Source organism: Astyanax mexicanus, chromosome 14, assembly GCF_023375975.1.
Source record: "Astyanax mexicanus isolate ESR-SI-001 chromosome 14, AstMex3_surface, whole genome shotgun sequence".
Taxonomy (NCBI): domain Eukaryota; kingdom Metazoa; phylum Chordata; class Actinopteri; order Characiformes; family Acestrorhamphidae; genus Astyanax; species Astyanax mexicanus.
Window position 1 is genome coordinate 39,978,466 of NC_064421.1, and position 26,851 is coordinate 40,005,316.

Here is a 26,851-nt window from a genome sequence, read left to right on the forward strand (position 1 = left end):
ATGGCAACAGCGCCTTCAGCTCAGCTTAACATTGGACCAAGTTTCAGTTTCAGCAGTGAAGAGAAGAATTACAGCTCTGACAGGTAGCAGTACAGTAATAAAGTCATTAATATGATGATTAAATAAAATAGCAGATTGTCTGGGCAGCACTGCTACTGGACAACTAAACAATACAGTGTTATAAAACCTCTGACCGGTAGTATACCTACAGGTAATATACACACTGGATTAATAAGACAAGATAAGGTAATATATGAGCACTTTTTTTATTTAGGAAGAGTATATTCTGTATAGTAGTGGTAATGTGATAATATGGCCCTAGCATATTATGACAATACTTCAGGGCATTTTTGTGATGATAATATTATTGGCAAAAAAAAACAAAAGTATTAATTTTAAGAATATACTACTGCCACAAAATGTTTAGAGCCCCATGAGTAGGGCTGTAACTAATTACTATTTTAGTAATTAACTAATCTGCTAAACTTTTTTCGGGACCACTTTAAAATAAGTCTACCTTTATAAAGGGATTATTAATGGTTACTAATTAGGTTGTAAATGCTTAAAAATCATTAATGATCAGTTATAACACATACGTAGAAAGGGCAACAATGACCTGTTGTTTGCCAAATAGTGAACCCATAGCCATCATGTTGTTGCCATGTTGTTACTTTCAAAGAATGTGTTATAACTGATTATTAAGGCATTTACAACCTAATTAATAACCAATAATAAGCCAATTGTAAACCATTTATGAACCCTTTATAAAGGTAGCCTTATTTTAAAGTGGTACCATTTTTCTAAGGATATTTCTCCCTTAATTGATAGATAAATAAATAAAATAAAGTCTGTAGTTACAACATAACGTACCGTATTTTTCGGACTATAAGGCGCACCGTATTATAAGACGCACTATCAAAGAACGCCTATTTTCTGCTATTTTTCCATACATAGGGCGCATCGCATTATAAGGCGCGTTAAGTGACACTAGAAAGGGTGCCTATATCAAAGTGAACAGGGGTGGCGCCATGTTTCCCTTCCCCCACCGGGGGTGGTCGCTTGCCGGTGGAGCGTCTCAGTATATATAAATCTAGCTCTTTCAAAGTCAAACGAGTGCTGGATATTAATCTGCACAGATTCCTCTCCTGAAAACTGTTTATTTGGGTGAGTAACGTGCTTCAGTTTATTTACAGTAAGCTTAGATTTCCAGATGTCCACTAAGGCTTGCTGCACCAGCGTTAGCATAGCTATCCGCTAGCACGCTAGCTAGTCACCTAAACTAGTAAAGTTAACCCAAACTTAAACGACAGCGTTACACTGAGTAATCCTGCGTGTTCTGGTAAGACAGTGAGATATTAGCTAGCGATTCGTCCCCCGTAGCTTGTTTTAACACGGTAAACAAGCAGATTACAGGCTGATAAAACTCACCTCTGAGAGAGTTAGCGCTTAGCATCTAGCTAATGCTAGCCAGGCAAAGCAGCACAGACTTACAGGCCGATAACTCACCTCTGAACGGTGAACGCTTAGCGATTAGCATCTAACTCTAATAATACTGCTCCAGCAGTATTAAAAGTGCTAAATTTAGAAAATACTGATCTCTGAACAGTGAAAAAGCTAGCTAGCTAAGCGGTTAGCATCTAGCTAATGCTATTGCTGCTCTGCACGGAGTGTGTGTTTACTGCTCCTTACACCTGACGGGTAAAATTTAGATAATACTGATCTCTGAACAGTGAATAAGCTAGCTAATGCTATTTGCTGCTCCAGCCTCGGAGCTGCACGGCTCTGGACTCTGTATAGCACTGAAACTCTGTATAACGCTGCACGGAGTGTGTGTTTACTGCTCCTTACAACCTGACGAGTAAAATTTAGATAATACTGATCTCAGTGAATAAGCTAGCTAGCTTAGCGGTTAGCATCTAGCTAATGCTATTGCTGCTCAGCCTCGGAGCTGCACGGCTCTGGACTCTGTATAGCACTGAAACTCTCTATAACGCTGCACGGAGTGTGTGTTTACTGCTCCTTACAACCTGACGAGTAAAATCCATACAAAAGGCGCACCGTATTATAAGACGCACTGTCAATTTTTGTGAAAATTAAAAGTTTTTAAGTGCGCCTTATAGTCCGAAAAATACGGTAATTTTAATGGAGTGGACAGAGTACAGTATCTCCCCAACACAGCCAGCTAATGTTAGTTTAACTAATGTCAGTAATGTTAATAAAGGAGTGAAGCAGCTCTCTGCAGTAAATTAACTCTTTTTTCTCATTCAATGTTTTTTATTTTTTCCACATTGTAAGTTTATACTAAAGTCATACAGATTATAAAGGAACACGTAAGGAATCATGTAGTAACTTAAAAGTGTTAAACAATCCAAAAACAAACTCTGTGAAGCATTTAGCTGGCTCTTATCTAGGGTGCTCCTAACTTGAAGTTATACTAATGACCTTAGTATTAATAACCTACAAGGCAGAAAATATTTAAAATAATGGAAAAAAGCACAGAATTTTAAATGTCAAAACTTTGGCCTGTACTGTAAGCTCTAGTATATAAACACATGACTCATAATGTCTAAGAGTCTTACCATTATCGTGTGTGAGGTTGAGAAGCACTCCTATCACTGCTCTCATGCAGTCCTCCACGGCTTTGCCAACGTTACTATGGCTACAGTGAGGCAGGGCCGTGCCAGAAGACGACAGGGAGCTGTTGACCTCACGGCTATACCGCTGAATCATCTCCTCACAATAGCGAAGGCCCCTGTAAACACACACACATTATAAACATCCATACTGTTCTTTAAGGCTGACTTATCCCCAGGATCATGAACATACACAAAGATAAACAACAATACTAATTATGAACCATGATACACAATAACCAAATCATAACATTATGACCACCTCCTCATCATCAGCACGACTGAGAACAGAGAAGCACATGGTAGTTCTATGATTACAGACGGTCAGACTAAAAATGCCAATCAGTGCCACTGCAGTGCCGAGAAGGACCCATCAGCCAAATAATAAAAGATGCTCTCTGGTGGTCCAGTGGGGTCCAGCCAATTACTGCATTACCACACTTAAAATTCTTTTTTTTCTTTTTTCTAAAAATCGCCGGTGCAAGGAGCACTGCTGCTAAAGTCCAGCGTTATACAGGAGTTGCTGTAGTAGCATTAGCATTAGTCGCTAACTGCTATTTCATCATTCAGAGGTGAATATATCATCGGCCTGTAGCCTGCTGCTAACCCTGGCTAGCACTGCTGGAGCAGCATTAGCATTACCCACTAACCACGCTACCTCTTTCTTCTTTCAGAGGAGAGAATATCGGACTGCATTCTGTGTGTTTACAGTGTTAAAAAGAGCTATGTGGAACAAACGCTATCCAAAACTGACCTGGCTTACCGGAGCACTCAGGGTTCCTCAGTGTAGCGCTGTTGGGCGGCATTAACTGGTAACAGCTAGCAGTTAGCCACTAATGCTAATGCTCCAGCCTTAGTGATGGAGAAATTCGAGAATCGAATCTTTCTGTTAAAAAGCGGAAGTGCTTTAATCACCAGAATAAACAGTTCTCAGGAGAGAAATCTGTGTAGATTGACATCCAGCGCTCATTTAAAAGAAAGTCTTTTTTTATTAAAGTTTCGTTTACTTAGCTTAGTTTTACTTAACTTAGTAAGCTACCCCCACCCACCCAGCAGGAAGACCTGCTGAATAAGACGTGCCTTATAGTGTCTCTTAAAATGCACCTTATAATCCAGTGCTCGTTATGTAAGAAAATAGACCAGAAAATAGATGTTGATTGATGGTGCCCCTTATTATACAACAGTATAAAAAATACAGTAAATAATAGTTTTTTTTTTGTGTGTTTTGTGCCATATTAGAAACATATTGGCTATTTTATGACATCAAACATGTTTGTGTCCTGAGCATTACAGACTTTCTTCATACGAAGGACTTCCAGAAAATTAAGTATTTTAGCTGATGGAATATTGTCAAAGTATATAAAAGTTATTTCTGGTGGTTAAAAGTGCAGGGCAGTCTACTAAGATGTGTTTAACAGTTGAGGACTATCAATGAAGTCAGAGAAGGATAAATAATGAATATATATATATATATATATATATATATATATATATATATATAGGTAGAGTTGAAGAAAAACTGTAGAATGTTTGGAGAAACAAGGTGGTTGTCGATGTAATGCTTAATGACTGTAAATTCCCACCGTGAAATAACACACACACACACACACACACACACACATCACTCACCTCGCTGAGGACACAATTAACTGCGACTCTTTATAGGCGATCAGGTAAGCCTGGTTCTCCGGGTTATGGACCGTTACCTGAATTTGAAAGAGAGACACACAGAAAGCTAAATTAAAAGCCATACTTGATCAGACACATTCCCACTCCACCTACACACGGCCGGGTACTCACACTCTCTAGAACCCGCAAACACCGCTCTGCTCCCCATAACGAGGCCACCAGGTTCTCCTTATCCTCCTCTTTATCCAGGCTTTCCACACACTCTTTCACTGGGAAACAGAGAGAGAGAGAGAGAGCCAGAGCGAGTGAGTCAGAGCATCAAACCAAAACCCTGTATTCTCAAAGGTACTTCAACTGAATCCTATTTATATCAGGCCCGTGTAGTCAACACTGGAAACTGTAATCTGAGCCTCTTATCTGGTAATGGCACTAGCTGTCCAATAAAATACATAAAATCACAGAAATATTTCTCTGCATATTGCGATCAAAAGATGTCGCTCACTACGTATATTAACCCATAGGAGCCCAGACCCATTTCTAAATACTGATACCAAGTTTAAAATTTAAGGGATCAGATATATATCAGTAATTATTTTACGGTTAAAATCCTGATTTCAGAACATACTTTAAAATAACAAATCTAAGGGTTGTAAACCAATGCAATTGCAATTATGTTCCCCACTGTGGATTAAAAAAAAATGGATTGAAATTTTATTATCATATTTAACCTGTAAAGTGATAAAATATCTGCAGCCTGATTTGATGGATCCTTTTAGTAGCAATTAATAAAGCATAATATCCCTGAAGCTTACAGTGTAGAGTGCAACCCACACTACCTTTATCTACGATGTGATCCAGTCCACCCAACAACCGTAACTCCTCCTTAAACCAGTCCCCTGCTCTCTTAGAGGTCAGAGAGAGAAGCGTCTCCATCGCTAGGTGACCCGTCTGGAGAAAGAAACAAACTATTAATGATGAAAATAAGCTTGACTATAGTTTGCAGCAAAACTACACAGTTTAATATCAGTTTCAAAGTATATTACTGTATGGATTTGAAGTAATGGCCTAATTAATTAATTATTATTAATTATGGTGGTACATAGGTTGTATAAGGTAGTTCTATAAAACATGAAAATTAAAGAGGTATAACAGCACAGGTATACTCTAACAGATATAACTCTAATTTCATGAAGAAACTCTCATGCATTCAAGGTATAGGTTTAAAGTAATACTACAGCTCTGGAACAAATAAAGATACCACTTCAGTTTCTGAATCAGTTTTGCTATTTGCTGATTTTGCTATTTATAGGTATATGTTTGAGTAAATGAACATCGATATAATCTAAAAACTACAGACATCATCGCAAATTCCAAATAAAAATATTGTCAAAATGAAAAATATTCAAAAATGGCTGTAATATAAACAAAGATGCAGAGCTTTCAGACCACATATAATGCAAAGAAAACAAGTTCATATTCGTAAAGTTTCAGAAACCAATATTTGGTGAAATAACACTGTTTTTAGTTACAGTTTTCATGCATCTTGGCATGTTCTCCTCCACCAGTCTTACACACTGCTTTTGGATAAATTTATGCCTTTACTCCTGGTGCAAAAATGTAAGTAGTTCAGTTTGGTCAGATGGCTTGTGATCATCCATCTTCCACTTGATTATATTCCAAAGGTTTTCAATTTGGTAAAATCAAAGAAACTCATTTAAGTGGTCTCTCTTTTTTTCAGAGCTGTAGATGACCTGGGAGTGTAATAGCAGGAAAATACTAAAAACAGCAGTGTGGTGCTCCAGGACCAGGATTGAGAACCAGTGGTTTAGCACAGTTCCAAGATATGTCTGGCACAGACCATTTGTTTTTTAGCAATTACAATGAATGCCTTTAATTAGAATATTCACCACTTTATTCCACCATGCCCATCTAAACTCCCATACTTCTGCTTCTAGCCTTCTGCAGAGGGAATACTAGTTATAAGGCTTCCATGAAACAGAAGCGCCAGGTTCTGTGAGGCTGCTGGAGAACACTTTAGCTTTAGAGCTAATCTACTAAAGCAGGAGCACAGGGTGTGTTGATAGTAAACCTCACACACCTTATAAGTGAGCCATTCCTCTGGGTTAGGATGTTCTGGTGTTGATTTTCCTCCACAGAATAGTAAGAGCAGACGTATGGGTGTTTGAATGGATGTTTTAAATTTAGCTGTTAGCATTGTTTAGCGCTAGTAAACGCCACTTGAGAGCGCTACACTGAGGAACCCTGAGTGTTCCGCTAACCGAGGGCGCTACCAGCTAGCGGTTAGTCCCATGTTGCTTGTTTTAACACCTCTGAACAGCAAAAGAGCTAACACTGCAGTTAGTGCCTAATGCTAATACTGCTTCAGCCTTAGTTCTGGAGAAACTTCACTGAAAAAAGTCACCTCTATAACGCTGTACTTCAGCAGAGTGGCATTACTGATCTGTACGACCTGACTGCTAAAACTCATACATAATGCACAACAAATTATAAGGTGCACTGACGATTTCTGAGAAAATTAAAGGACTTTAAGTGTGCCTCATACTGCGAAAATTACCAGTTGGGTAGTAAGGAGCGGTAAAGCCACTCTGCTGAAGTACAGCGTTATAAAGGTGAACTTTCAGTGAAGTTTCTCCAGCACTAAGGCTGTACGTCAGCAGAGTGACTTTAAAAATAAATGTAAAATTCATACATAAGGTGCACCAAATTATAAGGCGCAGTGTTGATTTTAGGAGAAATTAAAGAAATTTAAGTGAATCTTATATAAAAAAAAAATTTAAATACGGGTCTGAATAACTCACATTGATGTTCTCCAGGTCCAGATGTTTATTGTGCACCATTTCACACAGTTTGCGAATCTTCTCCTTGACCTTGCTGATCTCTTTCGCAGTGAGCTGATCTTCCACTGTATTGTCCTGTTCCAGTTCCAGCAGCCGGATCATCAGCTCTAAGCAGGCCCGGTCCAGGTCCATATTCAGCCGGTCTCGACTCAAAATGTACATCAGAGAGGCAGTGCACAAAGCCAGGTTCTAACACATGAGGAGAAAAGGAATAAAAAGTAAATATTATTATTTGCCAGTTTATTAGGTACAGGTTTTGGTTATTAAGCCAGCAGGTACGGACTGTATTCCATCCATTGCAACACAATTAAGAAACAAATAAGGCCACTAAGTAGATATTTTTTGAGTTTTCTACCAATATGTAGAAGGGATGATGTGCTGAATTTTTGGCCTCTAACCAACTTTGTGCCCTTTGCGTATTGCATACGGGGTGTGGAACATCAGCGAGTAAGCATGCTCAAAAGACAACTAAAATGCACTTGATTCGAGCTAAATTAAGTCCTATTTTAAATAGAGCTTATAACTCTGAACACACTGACCTGAGTCATCAGCACATTTAAAGATCAAATGACTGAAATAAGTTTTATTGGGATTTGTTGGTACAGGACCAGTCACATTTTTTTCTTTATTTTTTTTACACGATAAACAGGGTAAATGAGGCATTAACACTATACCAAGGACTTTATATGTACAATTAATTGTTTTTCTCCTGATGTATCTCTTTTGCATATATCAAGATGCCCTGTTCCTGATGTTGCTCAGCCTGGCTCTCCACTGCCCTGCTGCCCACTCTGATGCAGTCCTGCTTTGGAATCATGCACAGATCAATTCTTGCCACACTTCATAGCAGTTCATGTTTAAACTGTCTGTGTCCATCACCTACTCACAACTCAAAACGTATGACCCGTTTCTACATTAGCTATAGCTCCACATTATCTCTCTTTACAGTCGTGTGTGTTATTTGTTTGTACTAACCGAGTCGACCAGAGGAGGATGGGTTCCTCTTCCTGTGTCTTGGTTTCTTTTTCTTAGTATGAGGAAGTTTTTCCTTGCCCCTGTTGCTGCCACCAATTTGACAATTTTGGCATTATCGCTGTGATGCTTACTTACGAGAGATTTGGACCCGCTGCTTTGTGACATCATTTTTGTATGTTGTAAAAAGAGCTATATAAATAAAACTGAACTGAAGTGAATTTAATTGAATCATGGTCCTGGCACTCCCCTGTGCATGCTTTAACACACCACTGTAACTCTGAAAGGACTTGATAATAAGCCGATTGGGTGGGCAAGGCAAATCGCACTACCTACATTGCCTTATTATTATGTGCATACTCAGACCGTCCCCTTCATTTAAACCATCACCTTGTTCTACATCCATTTATTAGCTCCTCTATTAAGATAAAAGCACTGCAAAGATCTAGTATCACAGACTGTATAATAATGTATATCTTATTCTTTACAGCAAGTGAACACAGTGTTTAAAAACTCCAGCAGCAATGCTGTGTTTGATCCACTTGTACCATCACAACACACAAACACCTCATACACCAGCAGCACAATGCTAATCAGATGCTAATCACCGCAGTGCTGAGAATAACGACCCCTCAAAAAATCACCACCCAAATAATAACAGCTGCTCTGTGGTAGTCTCTCCTGTATCGTGTTCTGAGCATTAAAGAACAGGGTGAGAGAGGGATAATAATAAATATGCTACAGTCCGTAATTATAGAACTACAGAGTGCTCCTACATTCTCACTGGAGCTGAAAGAAATGGACAGTGAGTGCAAATTCACTGTCACAGATCAGTGTGTATGGAAGCTCACCGGATGCTGTGGAGCGTCGCTGAGCATTTTAAAGACCTGCGCCACCTTCCCTCGGGCCCTCAGGTGCATGCGGAAACTTGGCATAGCGCAGCGTGTGGCCAGACCTATTATACTGAAAAGAGTAAAAGAGGGAAGAAAAAAAAAGTTAATACATTCATAAACGCACAAATTGCCTCTAAATAAGTATAAACTGAAGGTTTGTAGAAGCAGAAATATTTAAATAGAAAAACCTTGAATTCAAATGAACAGAATAACAACACACATACACACCACAAGAAGCAGAAGACTGGTGTATTGTCTATATTTTCACCATGCTGCAACCAGTTACTCCTCATACCCACATACTGAGAGTGTGTTTTATTATTTTGTCCGCATCATGGGGTGGAAAAATTCTTATTCTGATTTGTGGCAATTTTCTAGACAATAACTGGAGGCAAAAGGCAGAACTGCTTTTAATATTAATATATTAGCTGCTGTTTCACTGTTTTTTTCATTGTACATTTTCTAAGAATTTTAATTTTAAGTTTTAATAAATGTCCAAAAAAATAATACTTAGTGCTGTTGTCCTTTTTGTTTTACAGGTAAGCAGGGATGCACATCTGTGTGTATATAAAGTATATAACGCCTATTAAAATGTGTTGCTTTCTATTATACCATAGTAATGGTATATGAGTGTATGGAAGCCCAGTAATGCACTGTAACTGAAGCTCTTCATGTATTACTCTGCCACATACAGGTAACCTAGCAACAATTGCAGCGCTTACAAGCCAAACAGTGCAGCTACAAACAGAGCAGCAATATAACTATTTTATCTTGCAGAGTTTTTATAACCAAACAGATTGTATTTTCTCGTCCTCTTTAACTCAACATCTTTCAATAAACAGAGATAATGGAACTGTGGTATATTCGCAATATTACACTCGCAGTGTATTCTCCAGAAATTTGAGTGTGCTTCTGTTGCTTTGGATTTGCCTATTCTCTGACACTTTCAGCCATGGTGCCAGAACCACATGGGACATACACAAACACCATGCATTTTACCTGTCAATAGACAAAAATTTCTCTCAGAACAGCTCCATCTTACTTGCCAAAGTACGACATGTCATGTTCCTCTTTTAAAGCAATATAAGAGCTTTTTTAGAAAAATCTAATAATTGTGCAAAAAAAATATTATTTCAGGCCCAATCACAGTCAAGTTTTAAAAAAGGAAAACACATATTGATGATGGCTTTCACAAAGAGTCTGAACCTTGGACTGCAGAGCTGCAATTTTCTTGTTGTTTTAAATGTTCTCCACTCCACTGTTAATGATACAGTGCAATACCTGATGTCTAACAGTCTGAGATCTTTACATCTTTTATTTTTATCTTTTTCCCCAGACTCAACTGCATATACATCCCTCATTCTGAAGGTTTCAGAGAGTTCTCTGGATCTGGCTATGGTGATCTCCTCATTCCAACAATCAAGATCAAAGCAAATTAAATTAAATGAGATTAAAGTAAGGCCGAATCCTTCAACATCCTGATGTGCTAAATTTAATTCAAATTTGACACATTTTAAGTAGCAATAAATGTGGGGGGTCAAAGAAAGGCAGCATTAGGATGAGGCGAATAGCGGCATCTGTTGGTTGAATATGTTACTGTGCCATTTATCACCTGTTGCTACACCAACCCTATTTTTTATTGTGAAGACGCAAATTGTCTGGCAACTGGATAGGATACAACAACCCCTTGTTTTTATGGGAAGGATATGTGGAGGTAAGATAATTATTTATATAAAGTAAACTGCTTGCTCACATAGGCCTGTGCGTATATGCAATTTGTTCTCATCAAGGCTTACCGATTTTCTGCAGGAAGATTTTCTCCTAATATACTGGTAAAATACTCTAGACATTTTAGTCTTTATTTTCTTTACTATCTTTTTTGTCTAAACCCAATGTGTATATACATTAAATAGAGTTGTGAAAAGTACAATCCCTTTTGGGCTTTCTGTACTTTCCTGTTTTGTTTCTTTTTCTGTGCTGTATATTTATTGCATTGTGCATAAAATACAAGTAAGCAAGTAATTTACTTAATGAAAGAATGAGTGTAACCGCAAAGTAGGGCTGCACGATTTGGGCAAAATATCTAACTGCGATTTAAATTGTGATGATTATTTTTAATCTATTAAACACTAAACCTGTATTAGTGGTTAACATATCTATTAAATATAATTATAAATTCTTTCCACATAAAATATCCCCCGGGGTTCTCAGATTAAATGCAGGTGTCAGTTTTATTTTAAAATTTCAAGGAACAAAAAATATATATTAATAAATAAAATGTGCAGGTTCTTTTTTAGTCTTGAAGACTGAGTTTGCTGTTTCTGATATCTCCATGTTTGCAGTAGCTCTTATGTCAGCACGATAAACAGCACCATGGTTCATCAGGTTACCAGCAAAAGCTGTGATAGCTGTTAAAAAAAAAAAAAAAAGCTTTTTAGGCTTTTTTTTCTTATACTTCTTTTCCACTGAGGAAGACTTTCGCTTTCTAATTAAAAGAAAAAATCTTAAGGACTGCTGCTTTAAAGTAACCTCTAGTTTTTCCATCCACCCTCAGTGAGTCATGTGGTGTGTTTAGGTGTGTGTGTGTGTGTGTGTGTGTGGTACCTAAGGCAGCGTGTGTTGAGAGGTTGAGTGCTCTTCAGGCCGGTCTCCAGATACTCGAAGTCATCAGTGAACTCCTGATTCTCCCCGAACTCTACCACATCATTAAAGTGCTTCACATGCTGGACTACTGTATACAGCTATACACACACAAAAACACCATACAGATATGGGTTACTCTTTAAAAACACAGGTCATAAAACATTAAAACAATAATATCCTGTTTCAGACTGTTCACAAGATACAGCCATATTTTAATATTTTGAGTAAATTAACATGTAGATATATTTTTTTTCATTTATATAAAAGCTTTTGCCCAGTTGTGAACCTCAAGTTCTTATTTCAAAGACCTTACTTCAAATAAATAAAGCCCTTTATAGTTTAAACTGGTTTGTTCATCAACACGGTTCAGTCCTTCATGGTCACTGGTGCAGTGTACAGCCTGCCTACTAGCTGAACACACCTGCCAGTGGCACATCGTGTGTTTTTATCGCCTGCTCTGTGCACAAGCCGAGAGCACGCACACAAATGCAGACAGCACATTGTTGACAGACCAATGCGTTCTCTCGCTCGCTGTCTCTCTCTTTCTCCCTCACCTGCTGTCTCTCTCTTACTGTAGATGCAATACAGTGTAACACAGTCCTCCCAACACTGTATAGAAGATCACCAGATTTTCCATAATGAGGCTTGAAGTGTACACACTCATTAAATTGTCTTATCAGACATTCATTAATCAATTCATGTTTCTTCATTTCTTTATTCTTTTTTTTTCTTCAGATCAGATTGGGGATCTAAATGGTCAAATCCGTAAATGAAAACGCATTGAACGCATTGAATGTGAACTCTGAAGAGAGCCAAAACTGATCCGAGCAATGAGGCTGATTCATTAATGAAGCTTGTATTGTAATTGCAGGCAAACTGTCTGATTTTATAAATCATGAAAAAAAAAAGGATTTGTAAAAGTGTTTAGTCTACAAAATGAGCTACATCATAAAGGCATAAATCCCTACATGAAATGAAATACCAGATACAGCTTCTCATTTATGTTGAACTATATGCAAAGGTTATAATGTATGCAATAAATCAATGTTAGACCTTTTCTTTGGCACAGTGGAAACAGACCTGATTTGAAACTCTATTATTCACACAATAAAGGATCAAACAGCAGTCACCTCCAGCTCACTAATTCCAGAATTCAACTTTAAATGTCAATGTGGATTAAAGAAAGCGGTGTTTTTTTTATTTAAACAGTAAAACCTTTCTTCCTTCTGTGCTCCTGTTCAGCCATGCAATATTTATTCCTCTGACTAATGGCTGTAATTAATGAAATAAGAACTTCATTATATTCTGATCTGATGTATTATAAATCATTCTATAAGTTAGCTGCAAGATTTTTTTTTTTCACACACTCAATGCATTTCTCACCTCTTTGTGCTCCTTGTTGCATTTGAGTGAAGTGACGATGTCCTGGTAGGGTTCGGTGGGGACAGTCACGGTTTTTATGACTTTCGGAGGAGGAGGAGGGGCTTTGAACACTCCATCATCTTTTTTGGAATTTGCATCTTTGCTTCCACTCGGTACAACGGGCTTCTAGAAACATAAAATCAGACATGAAACTCCAGTTAAAAAAAAAAAAAAAAAAAAAAAAAAAAACCTTCAGAGGTTCAGGAACCTATTGCATTTGTATGAAAAATATGTATGGCACTGGAATTGGTAAATTACATATCGTTGCTGTCCGATGAAAAACACTTCTCTCCAAATCAGGAACTTTACAGGAGAGAAAAAAAAACTTGTAAACTTTCAATGTAAAAAGTCAATGTAAAAATATTTTTTTTCAGGTCATTTTGAAGAATTTCTATTGGTCCGTTCATCAAGGAATTTTGGCACAGTGTAAGGGACAGTTTGTCTGTTCAAATTATGTAATAAACTAAAAATGGACAAAATGGAGATACGTGTTTTTCCATAGAACAGTGACGATATAAAGATACATTAGATAATTATAAAAAACATTTTGAGGACCCACATCTACAAGCTTGCATAAAAAATAATACTCAGAAATTAAAATGCCTGTTTTAAGATTTTTAAGATGCTTTCACATGAAGGCAATAAGACAATATATTTATATATTTGGGCTAAAAGGAGGTAAATTCTTTAACTCTTTAATGTGTAGTTTTCAAACTTTATGGCCAAATTCTTCATAACAAGCACAAAAAAAAAAAAAAAAAAAAAAATGGGATAAAGGGGTAAAATGGGATTGGGCCTAACTCCTAATAACAGACTATGACAATCTTATTTGACTGCTGTTTGTATACGTGCATCATGAAAAATACTGATACTGGCAACAGAGGGCAAATAATGTTTAGGTTGAAGCAGAACTCATGAATAGGGTAGACAGTGACCACATGATCAAGATAGACAGGTTATAATCAAGAGGTCATAAAAGGTAAGATGTCAATACATACAGGTGCCACGACAGTGCGGGAGGGAGCAGGAGGGGACACGTCCTCTACCTCAGGCTGGTTCCAGTGACGAGCATTATACACTGCCTTACCAGAAGCCTGAAACACACACACACAAACAGTAAGATCATAATCTTCTAGCAAAGATTCCCTTGAAGGAGATGGGATTTTGATGCTACTCATTACCGCTTCTCAAAAGCTCTCCAAACTACAAAGTATAAATGGGTTATAAAAATGAAAAATTAAGGTACTAATGGCAGAGCAGCTATTTCATTAGGACTGGACTGAAGCCTGCAGGTAATAACATTTTATGATAAATAACAAACAAATATTATAAAACAGACATTAAAATATGACTGATGAATTAAAAAGGCTCCCAGCTTATTGAACGGCATACATTATTTTTCCATCAAAGGAGTTATTAGGAGTAACTTAATAGTGTAGAAGGCTAAACATTAGGCACAATGATATCGGAATTATATTGGTATCTGCTGATGCATTTTAAGAGACACTATACTGAACTTCTAATTCAGCAGGTCTCGCCGCTGGGTGGTGTTAAGTTAAATAAACAAAACTGTAAGAAAAAAAGACTCTCTTAAATTCAAACGAGTGTTGGATTTAAATCTACACAGATTTATCTCCTGAAAAACAGTTTAATTTGAGGAGTAAAGTGCTGTATTTATTTATAGTAAGCTTAGATTCCTGAATTTCTCCAGGACTAAAGCTGGAGCATTAGCATTAGTGGCTAACCACTAACGCTACACTGAGGAACCCTGAGTGCTTCGGTAAGACAGGGGGATATTAGCTAGCGGTTCTTCCTATGTTGCTTGTTTTAACACGATAAACATGCAAACTACTGTCCGATATACTCTCATCTGAACAACAAAAAGCTAGCGCAGTTATCATGTAATGCTAATGCTGCTCCAGCAGTGCTTGCTGGGGTTAGCAGCAGGCTACAGGCAGATAATACGCACCTCTGAACGGGGAAATGTTGGTTAGCAGCTAATGCTACTCCAGCCCACGAAACAATGCTAAGCTTGCCCACAATACTGATGAGAATACTGTAATTCTCGATAGATCACATCCCAAGATAGTTTTCCACTATACTTCAAAGAATCTGTGTTTCTCAAGAGTATATTTATTGCATTTATTGGAGTCAGTTTCAAAGAAATTAACAACCAATATAAGAAACATACTACAAAGTGCATACCTTAGCTTGCTTGTGTCTCTTTAACACACACGCACACAATGACTGCAACGGTAATTAACTATAATCTGCCATATATTAAGAGCACTTCAGCTGCAATTATCATTGGTAGGTAGAACAGAGCTACACTACACTTAAATAATTCATCCTTTCAAACTGTGTATCAATATAATATAATTAATTTTAGTTTTTTTTTTTCTGTAAGCTTAAAATCAAATAGCAATGTCTGACGACATGCAAAAAAACTATATGATACTGCTTACAGTGGAGTGGGTGGAGTCTGATGCTACAGACACGCCCACAAAGGTGCAAGTCTGGTGCAGGTACTAAAAACGAGCAGTCAGAGTAGGATATATTTTTTAATTTTTTTATTATTTTTTTTTTTTATTATTTTTTTTCTAATATGAAAAATAACCTAATCTGTTACACCTTGTATGTGAACATGAATATAGCCAGAAGAGGCAACATCCATCACTCTTATTTCACAAGATTTTACAGGATTTTCCTTTAAAAGCTGTTCTAAACATCTAATTCTAAGTGGTCTGTCTCTGAGACCCCAATTACCTGGACGACTTGTGTAGGGTCTCTAAGAGCATGTGAATATACGGTATGGGTGTGCTTTTCCAGAAAAGAAGCTGCCTAAAACGCAGGCAGCTCTCCTACTGTGTAAGTGAATTTAGCAGCTGTACCTTTTTAGGCCCGCTGAAGATTTTGCGGCTGATTTCTTTCGCCTTGTCTGATGATTTTCCTGTTCGCTCTTTTTGTGAGTTAGAGCCGACAGCGCCAGGCTCATCCAGCCACTCCTGAGAATCTGAAAAGAGAAAAATACAGCTGTTAAAGACTTGCAGCAAGAACTTACAGTGGAAATCATTACTATATTGCAGCTTTTCCAAAACATACATTCAGCAATGGCAGCTCAACTATGCACAAATAATCCCACTGCTGCTTCCAAATGTTATGAAACTTCATGATGAAATGCCAATTACAAAACTCTAAAGAGGACTTTTAATTTGAAATGATGGATGAAGACAGTGATAGGAGAGACGATAGCAAGGTGAACATTAAGTAGAGCTGAACCATATAGGTAAAATTTATATCAGAATATATTCGTCTATAATTATACATTATATATTATATATTATATAATTATACAATATTCAGTACCAGTCAAAAGCTTTGATTATTGGAAAAAAAATCTGCATTGTAGATTAACAGAAAAGTCATTCAAACTACAAAGAAAGACATGGAATTAATTAGTAAACAAAAATATATATTTTATGTTTTAGATGACATTTTCGCACATTTTGGCTGGATTTTTTTCAGTCAGCTTTACAACGTAGAGTCACCTGGAATACAGGCTTTCAGTTAACAGCTGTGCTGAACTTATAAAGAGTTAATTACTTAAATTTCTTGTCTTTTAATGTGTTTGAGAGCATTAGTTGTAAAGTTGTGAAGAGGTAGAGTTACAGGTATACAGTAAAAAAAAGCTAGCCGTAAAGTAGTCATCTAACAAATTGCAGACCACTGGGGCTAAACTCAGTTCAGATTCATTGGTACTGCTGCCCTGAGGGTAGATTATTTACTGCAGAAGAGTCTCAGACTTAATGAACAACATTCTGACCCAGCCGCAGGTTTCACCACAAGTTGATCATCATATATCTAATAAAATAAGAAAAACATGCTAATAGACGTACCTGCGTTAGTGCTCGTTTGACTCTCCTGAGAGTCGCTCGTCTGAGGGCTGTCCACTCCGCCCATCAGAGCCTCAGAAGCAGCTTTCTTGGCCTTCTTCCTGTCCCGAGCTGCTGTATCCTCCTCATCCTCACTGTCGCTCTCGCTCAGGTCATCGAAACCAAAGTATTTAATTTTGTAACTTGTGCTGCCAGAGGCACCAGGCTCTCCATCTGCGTCCTGACCCTCGTTCTCCTCAAAACCGAAAAACTCCAGCTTGGTCTCCTTTTTAGTCTTCGTCTGAGTGGGACGAAACCTGAGAAAAAAAGAGGGATGTAGAGAAAGAAACAATGGAGAGAGAGAAAAATGGAGAGAAAGATTTGAGATTTGAGGGATTTCCTGAAATTAATATGTGAAACATATCAGAGCTTGGCATCAGAGCTTGGCAGTACAGTACACCACTTTGACAGATTATTGTTGCTATAGAATTGGTTCTAAGGCTATGTTCACATTACCAGTCTGAAGAGACTTATTTTTTTTTTGGCCAATGTGGCTCAGATCAGTTTTTTTTTTAACGGCTGAGTGAGCATGCCAAATCCGATTTTTTTTCAAATCAGTATTGAGTCACTATCATATGTGGTCCTAAATAGGATACGTATCCAAACCATAGATGTGCGACATGAATGTGAATGGCCAAATTGGAATTAATGCGTCTTTTTGCTTTTATGCATTAGCATTAGCGCCACGTGCTTCTCTCTCGTACACATCACACATCACCTGATGCAGGTGATAGCTGCAAAAACAGCAAAAGCAAACCGCCTGGCCTTTTTTCGCCTCCTCATCCTGAACATGAACTTCAGACCAGCTGTTTGCTGTATCTCCACTCCAGCAAAAGATGCTCCACATATGATCTGCTAACAAACTCATCCATTTCCCTTTATAAAGCTATGAGTCTCTTAAATATGACGTTTTTGTTGGTGGTGAAGGTGACTTTTATACACGCATCAGTTTGCGCATGTGAGGTGTTTCAGGGACAAATTCGTTCACATTACACACAGATACAGATCACTTACATTTGTGAATGTGAACCGTCAGGATAGCCAAATCTGATCTGAGCTAAAAATTTGATTTGAGCAATGTGGCTTGTAATGTGAACGTAGCCTAAGTAACCAAACCAAAATAATAGGAAATATTTCTTCTAATTCAATTTTGTAGACTTTAAACAGAAACAATCAGTGTCAAATGCCTACAGCAGTCCAATTTTCAAACACTGGAGAAAGTTGACTGCCCTGCCCTTTTTCCTTAGACACAAAGCTCTTTCATAGAGTCTTATTTGGTAAGCTGATCAGCGAACTAATACATAGTGGATTTTATAAAATATTATACATTTTCAGCCAAAGTTAAACCTATTATCCAATAAAAACTCCACTGTCCTGAAAATGCACATCTGTTGATTCTGATGATGATACAGATACACATAATTATGACTTACAAAGAGCACAGCCACCCTTGACATACAAGTGTAACATTAACTGGCCTTAAATTTTAGCTTTAGGTAACTGGATTCAAACAATTAATTAGTTGACAATTTTGAGGGGTTCACACTCTTCAGCAAGAGATCTATTTAAACTAATACCAATAACTAGCAAATTGAAGTAACACCGCCAGAATCACTTTCAATTTTTCAGCATACAATAAATAAACCAGAAATAATCAGTTTGAAATATTGTATGAATCGGCTGATGACGATTTATGTGTATTTGTTTGTTTTTTTGTGCCATATCAGCATCATATTGGCTATTTTATGGCACTGACAACATTCTTGACTTGAGCATCACAGACTTAAATCAGTTTATTCATATGAAGGACTTACAGAAAATTAAGTATTTTAGCTGGTGGAAATAACAGTTCTTGTATATTTGTAACCCTATTAAAGTTATTTCTGATGGTTAAAAGTGCAAGGCAGTCTACTAAGATGTGTTTTATTACAGAATTGGCAGGCTGGTCAATTCTGGCCTGTTCGCCAACCAGGAGGTGAAGGTGGGTAAGAGCTGATTATTTGTAAAAAGGCAATCATTGATTACAGTACAGATATAATTCTTGACATCATTGTGAATCCCTAACAGAGTGGAACTTTGCTTTCTGTCATATATTTCAGTCACGCTGGTTGCTGCAGAGGTAGTAATTAGCTGTGTTTATTTAACTTTCTGATGATACATCCTGATCATGTTATGAGCTACTAAAGAAAACCTAATCCTTAATGATCTATATCTCTCTTGAAAATTGTTGGATAAGTAAACCACTTCCATTAATTTACAATTTATCGATCGTGATCAGCCCTGGTGAACTAATGCACTACCTGGTAGGTTTAGCAGCTTGTGCGTCCGTTTTCTTTCGGAAGGTTCCAGCCTCTCCCAGATCTGTTGGCGTCGTGTTGACGAGCTCGTCCATACTCCTGTCCATAGAGTCCTGGATGGTGACGTTACACACCGAAACACACGACGGGTGCAGTACCGTATAGTCCCGCACCCTGCCCCGGCCTGGAGCAGGTTTGACCTCTGAACCACTGGCCACTCCTCCACTGGCTCCTTTAACCTGTGCAGTTGCTGATGTACCGGCCCCGGCACCTGCACCTGTCGACGTCTCCAGGAATCCGGAAGTTTCCAGCTGGTCTCTGCTCCGATTGGGCCGTCGATAAACCCTGTTGCTGGCTGGCTTGAGGAGAGGCAGTTGATCAAATTCGACCGGCTGTGGGGGAAGCTCCGCCTCTGCGGGGCTGGGCTCAGTCGTTTTAAGGCTGTCTGAGGTGTTGGAGATTTGCGTAGAGGCTCCCTGTCCAGGGCCTGACAGAGAATCATCCCTGTGCGAGTCCCAGTTGTCTGCCGAGTCTCTGGTGGATGTTTCAATGATGTATGGCTGAGAGATGGGTTTGTCCGCTGCACTCGAGGACTTGTACCAGGCTGTTCCTGCGCTTGCATTCGATGAGGTTTGCTGAGGCTTGACTGCGGGGAAAGGGAAATAAACAAAAAGTAAATAAAGTAAATAAATCTGAAGTAGGCAATATGATTTTTTTTATCACAATTAAACATTTTATTCAATACACAATAAACTTTTTTAATTTTATTGAGGATATAATCAGTGCTTTAAAAACACTGACCCAACAATTCATTTGATTGCAGAGAGCATAATTACTTGTTAATTAAGTAATTAAGTGGTGCTGAGTGGTATGGCCAAAAATGCATATAACAATATTTTTCAAGATTCTGACGGTTTCACATTACATCACGGTATTTTTATTTTTTATTTATATATTTTTTTGCATGACTGGGCTTTAATATAGGTTTGTGAGTTACTGTAATGTTAGGAGTACATATAATATAATATAAAACATTAAGGCTTTAAATTAAGGCTTTGATTAGTATAGGGTTTACTTTGTCCAACAAAATTACACAATATATGAAGAAATCAGACTTTATTAGCAAAACACAGCTATATTTTTAAGTCATTAGAGGCATTACAGTAAAGAAATCAGCCCCATTTCCTTTTTTCTTTTCCTTCAAGCTACAATAATAATATATTTAGAAGTGCTATAGTTACTGCTCTGTATTACTGGGATAAAAACACTCATACAGCCTGGCAGGAGATCCTTCCCACCCACTACACAGCTTCTTTAGCCTGCTGCCATTAGGACTGAGGGACAGCTCCATCCACTGGGCTATGAGGATGCTCAACTCTCTCTCTGCTTTAACCCTCCCTCCCATCCTGCCCTCAGCACACACTCACACAGCATGCTGAAAAGTCCTGTTATCTCCTGAGAAATCTCCTCACTGCACAGGGCTGTGAATAATGCAAGTTAACAGAGCCTAGAAGCTGCAAGAAGCCGTATTACTCGAACACAGTGGTAAAAACAAAGGATCTGAACTCCTTGGCTTTAAAATAGACAGTATCCTATGCTTTAAAATATGCCTGATCAGGACATCCCTAAAAATATAGTCCAGGCAAGAACTTCCTCCAACACTGCATAGGGCAGCTAAAAACAACTCAAAAACTCCTGAGTCAGAGCACTAGTAACAGCACTGAGAGCAAGAGCGAGCGAGCTAGAGGTCTCACAGAAGCACTTCAACTGTCAACAGAAATAGCCTCCCTGTGCTCATCACTCTGAGACAACACAGGAGTGTTAGGTCACCATTCTGTGACACTTTCTTGCCCTCACACCTCACAACTGAGGTCAACACCTGCCATAACAACAAAAACACTCTTCTAAACAGGATGTCAGAGTGGTGTACTGATTTAACACACAGTATATGCATTGGTAGAAATCACAGAAGCAGTAGTGCCGCAAAGCTGCACATTAGGTTTAACTATTATGAAACCTACCAAAACTTCAACAATGACAAACAATGACTCTTTCCAGCTTCTGCCAGAGTGTCTGTATGTATGTTTGTAAAGAATAAACAAGTGGTCCTTGTAGAACTGTTATAACTAAAGGTCGGAAAGCAGGTCACAGTTCCCGTGAGTGTTGGTCGCGGCCGCCTCGGAAAACTGGTTTAAGCTCAGAGGAGCTTCGGCACAGACACGAGAGCACTGCTATTCCTACTATTACACCTCAATGGAGCACTGCAGAGAGTTTCAAGCTGTAATTTCACTTCTTTAAAAAGATCTAAAATCAAGGAAATCCTACCTAGTGCTGCTTTAATACTGGCAATTACGATTTTTCACTTTTTAAATCTAATAATCGCTACTATTAGCATTAATATACACTATATTGCCACTAGTGTTCACTCACCCATTCAAATGTCTGAATTCAGATGTTCCAAACAATCAATACCATGATGACCATAGGTGTTTAAAGCTAAGAACATATGCATGCGGAACTGACTGGGGGTCACTCTCAAGGGCTTAAAGAAGCGACTCACATCTGGCATTCTGATAGACAAGTCTGGTCATTTCCAGGAGAGCAGCACTTTTTGTCTGCATTGTGCCAAGTGTAAAGTTTGGTGGCGGGGAGGGATTATGGTGAAGGGTTTTTTTTTCAGGAGCTTAGAACCAGTGAAAGGAATTCATAATGCTTCAATATATCAAAAGATTTGCCAATTTCATGCTCCCAACTTGGTCCATAAAGACATGGATGAGCAAGTTTGCTGTGGAAGAACTTAACTGGCCTGCACCTCAACCTGATTAAAACATGTTTGGGATGAATTAGAGCAAAGACTGCGAGCCAGTGCTTCTCTGCCAACATCAACGTCTGACTTTACAAAAATGTGTCTCTGGAACAATGGTTTAAAAAAAAAAAAATAAATAAATAAAAATAATAATTTCTTAACCTTTTGGAAAGTCTTTCCAGTAGAGTTAAATCTACGATAGCTGTACAGGGTGTGTCAACAAGATATTAAACCCTGAGGATTAAGAATGGGATGTCACTCAAGTTCATGTGTACGAAGGCAGACAAGCAAATACTTTTAGCAATATATTGTCTTTTATACAAAGCAAGTGAAAAACGTATAAAAAAAAAATGCACAGAACGCCTCTGCTAGCAGCCAGCTCTGCCCGTGTTCAGTGTTTGGGATCAGCTTATGATACTGAAATGTGATCGGAAATCAGTAACTGCAACAAACATATAGATTGGTCTATCTCATGGGTGTATTTTTATGGGAGATTGGTGACCATGTTAGGCTGAATACGCAACAACATCCATTTTTATTTTTGTTCCAATTGTGTCCTGCTTTGGTGGGCTTAGTTTTACAATAAATGCCAAAATGGCTTTCCCAAAGCGTTCAGAAGCATTGTATGTCATGCAACACCTTGGATTTCTACATATTTGAACGACCATAGGTATCTGTGCCATTCATAACAAAACTTAATGCCTCCACAAATGACAAAACAGAGAAAAATTCCTTAGCCAAAGAACATGCTTAAATATTTACACACAGCGAACACCCAGTCTGCAAAAATGAAGGTGTAACACTGTTAAACCTCAGCAAAAATTATACTATCATACCTCCCAATGTAAATTAAACCTCTGTAGTGGCATAATTTAGAAAGAAAGGTGTTAAAATTAAAATTCAAAGCTTAAAAGATTTGTTAAAGCAAAACAGGACCAAGAAGCCTTTTTTGAGACTCAAAAAAATATATATAAAAATAAGGCGAGTCTAAAAACAGTGCTCGTAATTTGTGCTCAACTGGCTCTAAAAAGGTGCACAGGACCCCAATGTGTGCTACATACAATATAATTTGCAGTGATTTAAAGAAGATCACTAAACAGTAATATGTAAAATCAATGTTATTATGTTGTACAATGCCCATTTCTGCCTCCATAGGGGTGCACAGTGTAATTTGTTTTTTAAAATTTATCTTTAAACTATAGCATTGCACATCACAACTGCAATATTTAATAAAACAATTACAACATGGTGTGATAACTTTTTCTTAAACTCTATAAAGTGTGTATTCAATCTTTAAAATAGGTCTGTCTTACCTGTAGTTGTGCTGTTAGTGGTCGCAAGGCTCCTGCTTACATTACTTCCCAAAGCCAGCGTGCCTCCACTGACCAGTGCAGCTCCATGGGCCTTGGGCTTCTCGTTCCCGGAGCCTGCTGCACCAGAGCCCATATCCGACTGAGGGGTTCCTCTGGACGTGACTGTATTGGACTCTTCATCACTGTCGAAGCCGAACGGATCATCCGAGTCGTCGTCTTCCTCAAAGCGTGGCCTCTTGACCATGTCCGACACCTCGGGTTTGTACGTGGGCCGCTTGGTTCCGAGCTGAGCCTTGTAGGTGGTCTCGCCCCATTTGGTGCTGAGGGTGGCCTTCTTGTTCGCGAACACCTCCTCGAACTTGGAGTTGGCCTCCCCTCCTTTCCGTGTGTAGGTTTTACTGAATCTAGACGTCATGATGATGCCTGCTGTTGCATATGTTACATATTCCCTACAAAAAAAGACATAAAAAGCAAGATAAACATTGGTTTGTCGAGGAAGTGAACATGCATTGGTTTTTAATTATTAGTACATATGTGAAGATTGGTTTAAATCCTGCCCAATAGATAGCAGTGTGGTACTCTGTCATTAAAACCCATTTCATTAGAACCCGTCTGTTCGCATAAAAAAATATATTCTATTACTTTTATTCAGATCAGAAGGCCTTTTCTTATATTACCACTGATTTTTTTTCTCAAATATGTCTTAAACATTCACAATACTCATTCACTGGCTTCCATTATAACAAAGTTAACTAAGTTGTTGACAATAAACAGCCCTAGTTCATCTGTGTATTCACAAACTAGTTGCAATAAACATTATGAATAGAATTTTCTGTATTTCTGCATAAGTTTGACCTAAATTTTAATCAATTTTTCTTTCATTTTTCCTAAAAGTACATAGGGGAACCAAATAAAAAAATCATACACAAATATTATACTTGCTTGCTCAGAAAGAGAGTCTGTCATCCATGATCAGAGTGTAAAAATTGAGAAAAATTCAAGACCTATTCATTACTACCCTGCCCTGGAGTGATTAACCCTGTTCACACCAAGAACAAGATGTGTAATAGTCCACAAGCTTGCAAAGAAATCAAAGTAACTTCTAAGCAACTAAAGGCCTTTCACACATTGGCTTATGGTAATGTTTATAAGTGTATAAACATTACCATCAAGGGAACATTAAACAACAATAGCAGGCATGGAAGGGCTGCAATGAGAAAGTTGATGCCCGTCTGTACTTTGCTAAAGCCCACATGGACAAGCAAGAGGTCTTCTGGAATGTTTTGGAAATAGATGTTAATAGAGGTAAAACTAGTTCTTTTAAGTTTAAATGAGAGGTAATATGTTTGGAGAAAGAAAAACACTGCATTTTAGCATCAACACCTTCAACATCATCTGTGAAACACATGGTGGTGGTAGTATCATGTTTTGGGCCTATCTTGCTGCATTTGAGCCAAAACAGCTCAACAACGTTGAGACCAAGAACTCTGCATTGTACAAACTAATTTTTTAGAAAACTGTAATACATCCATGAGGAATCTTGAGACAATGTGTGTCATGCAGCAAGACAATGTCAATGATTTAGCACATAGGACGTTTAACCAAAAAAGGTTGAAAAATTATGTATACAATTTTTGTCTTATTTGTATGATTTGTTTCTCATCGTCTACTTCTAGGACTTGTGAAATGTGAAAAGGGTGTAGAGCCACATTTATGCAAAAATATCAAACATTCTAAATAGTTTACAAACGTTTTAAGCACCACTTAAGTTTACTGTAGGTTTATTTCAAGACATGGCATGGTGTTAAAGCTTTGTTTGCAGGTTTATAAACCCCACCCCTCCAACCCCACCCCACACACATCCCAGTTACCCCTCATAAACAGTTAGCTGGCCCGTGAAGCAATGTGCTAAACATTTGTCCAGCCAGCAGATGCACTGCTGGTTTAAAATAACAGAAATTGAACAGAACAGATGTATGGACAAATGGGCTTAGCTAAGCTCTGGCTCACACTACATTACTTACAACCTCAAATCAAAATTTAAGACAGACACAAAACTCTTGTTAATGACTTGTTAACTCTCTACTTACATGAATCAAAGCGAAATGTATAAGAATGTATAAAATACAAAGAACAAAATGTTTAAAAAATGTGTCTAAAAATTCTAACAGTAAAAACATATACACAAAGATAACTGGTAGCTGGTTTTAAAGGTCCTAACTGGTCAGTGATGGTCAAAGTGGATAAAAGCTGGTCATAGATGAACACATACCCTACACAAGCTGAGTGTAAAACAAGCTAAACAAGCTGAGAAAACAAGCTGAGTAAGCTGGTTACCCACCAACATAGGTCATGTTTTCAATTGGGTTTGTTGACCAGGTCGTTCAAGCAGGTCATACTGGTCGATCAGTGGGTTTAAACAGGTCATGCTGGTCAACCACCTTAGTTTAAGCTTTAAACAGCTTGAGCCGGCCAGGCTGTTTTTCTTTTTCAGCAGGGAGTAAAATATGTACAGTAAGGGTGGGACAAAATTAAGATATTGCAATATATCCTATCAGTTTTTTGGGGATAAATTATCAATACATGGTGTCAAATATCAATATTTTCATCAAAACATAGATGATCTAAACTCCCTAATGCCAACCTTACACCTAACGGTTTTCTAGCAACTTCACTGTCGCAGACACATTTCCAGAGTTGGGATAAAATCACAAGAGTCCTGCTAGAGTTGAGTTGCAGTCCCATCATCTCGATCGGTCAGCGTAAGGTGGTTAGGATTGAAAGTTAGGACTTGGCTCACACAAATAAGGACGAGAAGAATGTCAACAACCCATAGGAGATCTACAGGAAACCGCAAGGCAAGAATATTTTACGATACTGTTTACAAACTGCTTTTGAAAAAAAGAACGCATTTGCCGGTAACATGTCTAATAAGGTTCTTACTTTAATATGTACAGTATTATAAACACAGGTAGCACTTTTAAGTCATTATAAGTTATTTTATATTGTTCAGTAATGTAAACTGTGACAATTCTCTGGTAGATGACAGTATTGGCAAATACCAGAGTCTCTGGTAAATCACAGTATTGATATACACAATATTTGTACCTTAATGTGTAATATGTATTGTATCAAAATCTTAGTCTCTGAGTAAGTCTATGCCTTAATTAAATATCCTGTTTAAAAAGACATGGCCAGCTCAAGTTGACTAACCATTTTAGACCAATATAACATATGGTTTTGTTCAAGTTCAGTGGTTTAGCTGGACTAAATGCACCAATATTACTAATACTGACCAAGCTGGTTGACCATTATGATCAGCAAGTCCAAGCTGGTCAACCAACATCACCACAACCAAATGTAACAGACACTATATTGATCCAGAGCTGGTTAGCAAACTGGCTTACCAGTATACAGTATGATGGATAACCAGCCTTTCAGCCAGCTTGACCT

The 26,851-nt window shown here is 38.0% G+C and overlaps 1 protein-coding gene across 1 annotated transcript in view; it reads right to left on the bottom strand.

The window, feature by feature from the left end:
- Window positions 1-26,851, bottom strand: part of wapla (WAPL cohesin release factor a) — a 40,453-nt gene that overhangs the window by 9,097 nt on the left and 4,505 nt on the right. The window contains exons 2-14 of the mRNA XM_049464093.1: window positions 23,399-23,847; window positions 19,283-19,925; window positions 16,947-17,239; window positions 15,942-16,063; window positions 14,049-14,144; window positions 13,012-13,176; window positions 11,590-11,726; window positions 8,944-9,055; window positions 7,082-7,309; window positions 5,099-5,210; window positions 4,434-4,531; window positions 4,263-4,339; window positions 2,580-2,752 (exon numbers count right to left, since the gene is read on the bottom strand). Coding sequence (XP_049320050.1) covers window positions 2,580-2,752; window positions 4,263-4,339; window positions 4,434-4,531; window positions 5,099-5,210; window positions 7,082-7,309; window positions 8,944-9,055; window positions 11,590-11,726; window positions 13,012-13,176; window positions 14,049-14,144; window positions 15,942-16,063; window positions 16,947-17,239; window positions 19,283-19,925; window positions 23,399-23,813 — 2,671 coding nt within the window. The 5' untranslated portion in view covers window positions 23,814-23,847. The remainder of the gene's footprint in view (window positions 1-2,579; window positions 2,753-4,262; window positions 4,340-4,433; window positions 4,532-5,098; window positions 5,211-7,081; window positions 7,310-8,943; window positions 9,056-11,589; window positions 11,727-13,011; window positions 13,177-14,048; window positions 14,145-15,941; window positions 16,064-16,946; window positions 17,240-19,282; window positions 19,926-23,398; window positions 23,848-26,851) is intronic.